At 38.3% G+C, this 8,883-nt stretch overlaps 1 protein-coding gene across 1 annotated transcript; it reads left to right on the forward strand.

Annotated features, from left to right (window-relative positions):
* The first annotated feature begins 6,047 nt into the window (after positions 1-6,047).
* Positions 6,048-7,744, forward strand: LOC306885506 (phospholipase A and acyltransferase 3-like). Its single transcript, XM_079442083.1, has 4 exons — positions 6,048-6,175; positions 6,672-6,771; positions 6,929-7,116; positions 7,432-7,744. The coding sequence occupies exons 1-4, from the start codon at positions 6,077-6,079 to the stop codon at positions 7,573-7,575; spliced, it is 531 nt and encodes a 176-aa protein (XP_079298209.1). The 5' UTR covers positions 6,048-6,076; the 3' UTR covers positions 7,576-7,744.
* The last annotated feature ends 1,139 nt before the right edge of the window (positions 7,745-8,883 follow it).

An 8,883-nucleotide genomic window follows, 5' to 3' on the forward strand; every position in this document is an offset into this window, starting at 1 on the left:
TCTTTAAACCTTGCAGGCAATTTGACAGGCCCACCATGCAGAGCCATAGTAGGATGGTCCACTTTTGAGGATACAGTCCATGTCATCAGGCTGTGTGACAGTAAACTGTCCAGTTTTTTGAGTCAAGTTCAGGGGGACTGTCCCAAAAGCAAATACCTCACCAGTAAAGACAACCGAAGGCAAGTTCCCCTGGATAGCAAGTGTAGAAGAATTAGAAGTACTAGTGGGTGTCTTTTCAGGAAAACCTTTTGGCTGAATAGCATAAAGTACAGAATAACCATCAGTAGGCTGAACATTTTGTGTTACAGTGTAGGGTCCTTTCCAATGTGGGGCCAGTTTACACCGGGAATGAGCAGGATCATTCAACCAAACCAAATCTCCCACATTGTACAAGGTATATTTGGCCTTTTTGTCATATTGAGCTTTTTGCTGCTCATGAGCATGTTCCTGATTCTCTTGACGGAACTTGAAAGCATTACATTTACATTTACATTTAGTCATTTGGCAGACGCTTTTATCCAAAGCGACTTACAATTGGGGAATACAAGAAGCGATTAATCTTGAAGAGGCAATCAGACAGAGGACGTGCTCGTAACACCAAGTCTCAGTCATTGTTCAAATAAGTACAAGCTAGCAAGGGAAGGAGAGAAAGATAGAGGGAAAGAATGATTTTTTTTTTTTTTTTTTTTTGAGTTTAGGATGAAGTCAAGTACTGCTGAAAGAGATGAGTTTCCAGTTGTTGCTTGAAGATTGCCAGGGATCCAGCGTTCCGGATAGGGGTGGGAAGATTATTCCACCAGCCAGGAATGGTGAACGAGAATGTTCTGGAGAGTGATTTTGAGCCTCTCTGTGATGGTACCACAAGGCGTCGCTCACTAGCAGATCTCAGACTTCTGGAGTGGATGTAGGTTCGTAATAGTGAGTGGAAGTAGGAGGGTGCTGAGCCTGTGGTAGTTTTGTACGCAAGCATCAGTGTCTTGAACTGGATGCGAGCTGCCACTGGTAGCCAGTGCAAGGAGATGAAGAGAGGTGTAACATGCGCTCTTTTGGGCTCGTTGAAGACCAGTCGTGCCGCTGCATTCTGAATAATTTGTAGAGGTTTGATTGTGTTTGATGGCAGACCAGCCAGAAGAGCATTGCAGTAGTCCAGCCTGGAAACAACAAGGGCCTGGACAAGAAGTTGCGCAGCATGCTCTGTCAGAAAGGGCCTGATCTTTCTGATGTTGTGTAGTGCAAACCTGCAGGATCGAGCGGTCTTTGCAATGTGCTGGTCAGCTAGTCATCAAAGATTACACCAAGATTTCTGACCGAGGTTGATGGGGCAATTATTGATGAGCCTAACTGAATCGTGAAGTCATGCTGTAGAGTCGGAGTGGCAGGGAAGACTAGAAGTTCCGTCTTTGCCAGGTTGAGCTGTAGGTGATGTTCTTTCATCCATGCCGAGATGTCCGCCAGGCAGCCTGAGATCCGTGCAGCTACCGTTGGGTCATCTGGTTGAAAAGAGAGATAGAGCTGTGTGTCATCGGCATAGCAGTGATAGGGGAAGCCATGTGCATGTACGATGGGACCCAGTGATGTAGTGTATCTGGGGTGCCTGCAGAGGCACTGGAAGGTTCAGTAGGACAAGGGAAGAGTAAACGAAGTGGCAATCTGGCTTCTCGTCCATGAACGAGGAAGAAAGGGGTGTATCCAGTGCTGCTATGTACACTAGTATTATAAGACAACTGGATTGCCCTTAACATGTTATCCAATGGCTCTGTTTGCTGGTACAGACATTTACTCAACTGATCTTTCAGGGTGCAATTGAATCTTCCCATTAAACCATCTCCCGCAGGATGATAAGGAGAAGTCCTGGCTTTGGTGACACCCAACTTGGAACACAAGTCCTTGATTAAATCTGCCTCAAACTGACGGCCTTGATCTGTATGAAGGCATCCAGGAACACCATGCTCTGTGATATACTGTTCAAAAATTCATTGTACAACCGTTACAGCTCTTTGGTCTTTCATAGGGTACAAATTCACATACTTGGTGAAATAGTCTTGGAGAACGAGGACATATTTATAATAATAATAATAAACTTTATTTTCTATAGCGCCTTTAAAAGTTGCATCTCAAAGCACTTTACCAAGGCATAAAGAAAAAAATACATTGAGATTGACAATCATAAAAAAAATAAATAAAAAAAAAATAATAATAATTAAAATTAAAACAAAGTAAATTAATCACATATATGCTAACCGGAAAAAAAGTAAGTTTTATGAGAAGATTTAAAAACACTAAAGGATTCAGCCTGTCTAATTTCAGTAGGGAGAGAATTCCAGAGTGGTGGCGCCACAGAAGAGAAGGCCCGGTCACCCATAGAGCGTAAACGACTTACAGGAATAGTTAAAAAGCCAGAATCAGATGAGCGAAGATTACGCCTTGGGGTGTAGACAGTTAAAAGTTCTGTCAGATATTCTGGAGCTAAACCATGCAGGGCCTTGTAGGTAAGCATAAGAATTTTAAAATCAACGCAAAATTCAGAAAATGAATACAGCAAAATTTTGATGGAAAGGCCAAAGCGAAAGAATGAAGAGTGATGACAATGAGAATGAGTTGGCCTTCAGTGACTGTTGCTATATGGCAATGTTTTCCTAAATACCCCCTAAATACCAGATGTTTCAAATCTGAAGCTATTTCATGCAATAAAAACTTTTAAACTTAATATTTCATGATTCAAACATAATGCATAACATAGAGGGATATTTTAGCAACTATGAATCATTTATTATAGCTCCTGCTTATTAATCTTAAAATGCTCTTCCAGTTGTGGAATTATCACGTCTGGTCATGCGAGAAACAATCCTGACTCCGCTCTTATGGAGATAACAGCTCTGTGTTATTCCATCCTGCCTCCACCAGACAATTAAAAAGAGTAAACATCAAACTGATTCAGAGCTGATTAATAAACTTAATACATTACTAGCTAAAAGTAAAATTACAGAAGAGGATCATTTAGAAATAAAACGGTTAAATTTGGAGCTTGATGAAACCTATTTAGATTTGGCTAAAGGTGCATATACAAGATCTCGTGCAAAATGGAGAAATAAATTCTAGCTATTTCTTTGCTCTGGAAAAAAGAAATGGTCAGAGGAAAACTCTCTCTGCACTTAATATTGACAGAGTCATTTCCAAAGACCAAAAAGTAATATCAGATTTTGTTGCAAAATTCTATAGCAATCTTTATACCTCTAATTTCAACTATAATATCTCTGAAAAAATGTATTGATTTAGTTAAACACAATATTAAAGTTATCGATCTAGAGTATAGTCAAATTTGTGATTCTCCTTTATCAATTGATGAAATCAAGCAAGCTCTGCATAAAATGAAAAAAGGTAAATCCCCTGGGATCGATGGGCTTTCAGTTGATTTTTATCTCCATTTTTGGGAGTTTATTAAATTGCCTTCATTTCATATGTGTGAAGAATGCATCAGTCAGGGAGACATGACAGCTACTATGAAACAGGGAGTCATCTCTCTGATACCTAAGCCTGACAAGGATCCTTTGGTAATCGATAATTGGCGACCTATTTCTTTGTTAACATTAGAATATGAAATATTAGCCTCTGTATATGCTAAGAGATTAAGTTATGGTTTAGGCCAGTGGTTCTCAATTCCAGTCCTGGAGGCTCCCTGCTCTGCACATTTTGCATATTTCCCTTACTTAGCACACCTGATTGAGATCATCAGCTCGTTAGTTCAGTTCATGGCTCTCTCTCTCTCTTAACGAGCTTAACGAGATATGTGATCTCAATCAGGTGTGTTAAGTAAGGGAAATATGCAAAATATGCAGAGCAGGGAGCCTCCAGGACTGGAATTGAGAACCACTGGTTTAGGCAATATTATTTCAGAATCTCAGTCCGGTTTCATGAAAGGCCGTCACATTAGTACTGGACTTGCTGGATTATTCAGATCTAATTCATTCAGATGGTCTCATAATCTTTCTTGACTTTCATAAAGCTTTCGACTCCAAAGCTCTGGAATTGGTTGACCAATTTTCATGTGCCTCAGGTATAAATCTAATGCTTTGAAATGTGAATTTAAGTCAATTCATGATATGGATGATATATTCTTAGGAGGTATCCCAGTTAAAAAAAAAAGTGTAAAATATTTAGGAATTCATATCACTAATGAGCTCTTTCATTATATGGTAGAGTTCTCTTATCTAAGGTTGAAGGGCTATCTCACTTTGTATATTCTGCTCTTTCTTTGTCAACGGTAAAGCCATAAAGGAAATTAATAAAATATTTGTGGATGTTATCTGGAAAAATAGACCTTACAAGTTAAAAAAAGAAGTGCTTGCTAGTTCCAGAAGCGAAGGTGGCCTTGAGGTTTTGGACTTTGCTGATACTGTAAACACCTTTAAAGTAAATTGGATGAGAAGATGCCTTATGAATCCAATGTCACTGTGCTTTTCTTTCCAAATAAGATATTTGACCAACTTGGTGGTCTTTCTTACTAAAGTGCAATTTCTTGCCTGGCAAGCTACCTATTTCCTTATCTATCTTCCATCAGCAATGTCTTCTTTCATGGAAATGTTTTTTTTCCCCCATGGTTTCTCCTCCACAAAGTTCTCCTTTTGAATAATGTGTCTAACACTAACTGTTAAATAAGTCTCTTTTTTCCCTAGATGGTTTAATAATTACTTGAACTGTATTCTATCTGTGTTTGATGATTTTGGTAATATTTTAACTTATGAACAATTTATGAATCAGCATAATTTAAAGGAATATAATACTTTGATGAGAGCCATCTCAGTAGGTTTAACCCAGTTAATTAAATGTCACCTCAAATTCAGTAAAGGCAATAGTGTTTATCCGGCTTTATGTTTGGGTGGTATTGATATTTTAGATCGGAAATGCAATAACAAACATATTCGCTAAATATTTCAGACAAAGAGAAAGATTACTCCAAGAGGGAAATTCTACTGGGGTTCCTTTACAACAAATATAAATTGGAGAAAGGCCTGGCTTTTGCCAAGTACATTTTGTATATCTAACAAAGTTAAGGAGACTCATTATAAAATCCTTCATAAAATGTATCCCGTTAATTTGTCTATTTCTAAATATGCTGATGTTGATGAGACTTGCTCATTTTGTGGTTTTGTTGAGGAAACGGCTGCCCATTTGTTTTTTGATTGTGGTGTTACCAACAAATTATGAGGTGATTTAAGCACCTGTGTTTCTAACCTTAAATGTGACTCATGCCTTCGTCCTCAAAGATGTTATTTTTATTATGAAAATCCAAAGCTACAACCTGTTGAATATGTTGTTAATTTTCTTATTTTGAATGCTAAATTATTCATATTTTGTCTTTCCCCTTTTTCTTTCTAAATTTGATTGTCTTGTTTCCTCTCTAAGACTTACAAATAACAAAAAGAGTGCCACATTTTTGATGCACTACGACAGCTTTTCTAGATTGATGTAATTTTTTCTGTATTGTTCTGTATAGATAATTCCATAATTTGGTGTACGCAAATCCAGAATAATTGTTTTTCTGTCTTTACTTTTTTTGATTGTTCTTTGTAGGAATATATTAATGTCTCGTTTCCCTGTTTTTGTATATTTCTACATTTTTTGCTATAAAAAAAAAAAAAAAAATGTTGTGTTTAGATTTATGCTTCAAGACACCGGTCAAGCCGAGGTGTACCCCATAGCGACCCCTAGAGGACGCAGTTGAAGTTCCCTCGAAAGGGAACAGCACATCATTGAGTACCTTAAGGCTGGACCTTTTAATTACTATATTGCAATTTATTGTATTTTCAGAATCTGAAGGAATGAGTCAGAAATGAATTGTACAAACACTGTGTACACAGATATACATTGTAACTGTCAGCTGAAGACAGTCTTTCTCATTCTTGGTGATGTTTTGCATTCGACACTTGTGAAACTAGTTGAACAGCATTGTCTGCACTGATGGAACCGATCTGGAAAATTCCCCACCTTTAAAGGGCGTGCTCTATTGCGCTATAAAAGAGCAAACTCAACTTCTCTAAAGCAAAAAAAAAAAAAACCAAAAAAAAAATACTGTAAAATGCAAAAAGCAAAAAAATTTAATTTAATAGTCAGTTCTAATTTTAAGGAATCAGAACCTTATGGGCCATTATCTCTTATCCAAGGAATTGTAGCGATGGTGAGTTATTCTGATTTGAATTATTTTAGGATTATATTGATTTTTAACCTATTAACTGTGACTGAGAGCCTATACTGTCTTATAAAGCAAAATGTCCCAAAACGAATACGACAAATATAATATTTTTGTTAGCTGTGGAAATGGCATGCCATGGGTTTGCTTTTAGAAGAAGAACTGATTGACTGACTTTGATTTCATGAGGATTTTAAAGGATTGGTCTGTAGTCAGAATATAAATGAGCAAACCTTTATCAGCTTTTCTATGTTTTTTTTTGTAATTGCTATGTTATTATCTTGTCAAAACGGTCCTGGGACAGCATACAGAGCTTCTAAATCAAAGAGAAAGCAGTGTTTTGGTGGCTCCTGCTCCAGAAACTGATAAACTGAACTCAAATATGATGAGTTTTAAGGCTCTGATTGAGTTAGTTTGGGTTACAGTGATGTTTAAACAGCATACTTATGATTTTCTCACACTTTGTATTTTTGTCTCGTTTAAGTTGTTAAAGATTGTAGATCTCATTGTAATCATCAGAGATCTATATCAACACTGGAGGACTAATGGAGGAGATGGGAATGTTATTCAACCGGTCCCACCCTGTGAGCTTTTATTTTTATTTTTTATATATACATGCTTTTTATATGCATGCTGCCAATTGAGCTGAACTTGTATTGAATCTGAAACGTTCAATTTATGTCTCATGAGTTATGATTGTTTTTCCTTTTCCATTTCTTTATTTATAAATTTATTTTATAGCTGAGAACGCTGATGCGGGGGTCAGCCGTTCGAACTCAGTACAGCACGACAAAGCTATGGTGAAGAAAGAAGAACAGCAGGATGTGGTTGGCAGCGATGAAAACCTGATCCAGGGTGACCTAAATAAGCAATATCAACCACAACAAAATTCACAAAAACTACAGAAAGCAGGAAGCCTCGTGGAGAAGGTAGTTCCATACGATGCACCACAATCCCAGCAAGTACAGTTATTCAGCATGACCTTTTATATCAGGATTATACTGTACTCATACATGTCTCACATTTGACTATATTAAACACTATATTATGTCAAAAATGTTTCAGTTATTTAGATATAAGGTTGTGTCGGCCTTTCATATTAATAATACATCACGTAATATATTATAATAATTCACAAATACAACAATTATAACTAAACGGCTTCAACATTAGGATTAAGGTCACAAAGGCAACAACTTTTCACACCATGAATTAATGCAAATGCTTTCTGTTTATTCTTATAGGTGCACAAAGCTGTGGCTATTATTGTGGGTATCCTGTGCTTCATCGGTTCTTTGGTTTTATGTTATAAAAATCCAAGCAAAGAAAACAGTCGGCATGCTTTGCTTTCCTTTTCAGCTATTTTCCGGGTAATCACAACGGCCTAATCACCCATAATTTAAACTACTAATACTGTGCATAGTTCTATATGTAAAGCTTAACAACCTCATATTGTAAACTCATATGAACTGGATAAATATGGTTCTGATGTTCTTCTCCACTTCTCATCTGATATTTGACTGGAATCATTAATAAACAACTCCTCACCATCACCTCACCCCGGACTCCCCGTCTCTTCATTCCTGATCCAACAGTTGTTTTACAGTCAGTTTGCATGCGCAGTGATTACACTTAAAGGACCCGAGTAGCAATGAAGATCCTTTGGTTAAAAAGGATCAACCACTTAATGAAGTAAAACAATCAAAAGCTATAATAAAAGATATATGCTTGAAAGTAACTTAATGAAGTGGGAACATTTTAAAAGTTACTTCAGTTAAATTTCTAAGTAAACCAATGACATGATTTCAAGAGCTGATTCAAGAGAAAGACAGGCACAAAATAAAATACAGCTGTAATATATGGCAGCATATGGGTGGCAATGCAATATGTAAAGGGGTAATGTATTTCTGTAGTTAAATTCAGTGTTGGGAGTAACGCGTTACAAAAGCAATGCATAACAGTAACAGATTACTAATCAGTTTTCATTCATATTTTTGTCACGGTTCGCGCATCCATTGTGTCCTCTTTGTCCCGTGTACTGTCATGTGTGTGCGTGCCGTACGTGTGTGGGCGTGGCCGAGCATTCACCACTCACTCCTCTCAGCTGTGCCTCATCAGCAGCAGCAGCTGCAGCCCATTTCCCGCACACATAAATAGTCACCAGATTCTCTTCTCATTGTCAGATCGTTTTGGATGTCTTCCCGTGCTGTTCTGTCTCCAGTTCCCGTGTGTTCTCGTCAGTTCTGGTTCCCGGTGTCAAGGTCTGTCTGTGTAGTCGTGTGTTCGTCGTTCCTGTACTGGATTCCCACACCACCTTGGACACTCTTCACCTCACCGGCCGTGCAGCCCATCCATTCCTGCGTCACCGATCATCATTCCATCCTGTGTCTGTATATTCAGTTTCTGGACAATAAATCATTTCTTTACCTGCAACTTGCTTCCTCATCTGTACAGTATCATGACAGAACGATCTGACCATCCCATGGAAGCAGCGGGCGCCTCAGCCACATCTCTGGAGGATTTCATCACCCAAAGCATTGAACGCATGAACTCTCAAGAGGCGAGCCTGAATACCACTGGTCGGGTTATTCAGGCTCTGGTGACGCAGGTATCCGAGCTCACCCAACAGCTCCAACAACTACGAGTTCCCATTGCGCCACCCACACCGCCAGCTCCCCCCACTCCATCGGGACCCC

This window comes from Barbus barbus (genome assembly GCF_936440315.1).
Source record: "Barbus barbus genome assembly, chromosome: 19".
In the NCBI taxonomy this organism is placed as follows: domain Eukaryota; kingdom Metazoa; phylum Chordata; class Actinopteri; order Cypriniformes; family Cyprinidae; genus Barbus; species Barbus barbus.

Coding starts and splice junctions, on each gene's coding strand:
- LOC306885506 (XM_079442083.1), top strand. CDS start 6,077: ATGCAAAAAGCAAAAAAATTTAATTTAATAGTCAGTTCTAATTTTAAG. Junction 6,772..6,928: donor TATTCAACCGGTCCCACCCT/GTGAGCTTTTAT, acceptor TTTATTTTATAG/CTGAGAACGCTGATGCGGGG. Junction 7,117..7,431: donor CAGGAAGCCTCGTGGAGAAG/GTAGTTCCATAC, acceptor TTATTCTTATAG/GTGCACAAAGCTGTGGCTAT.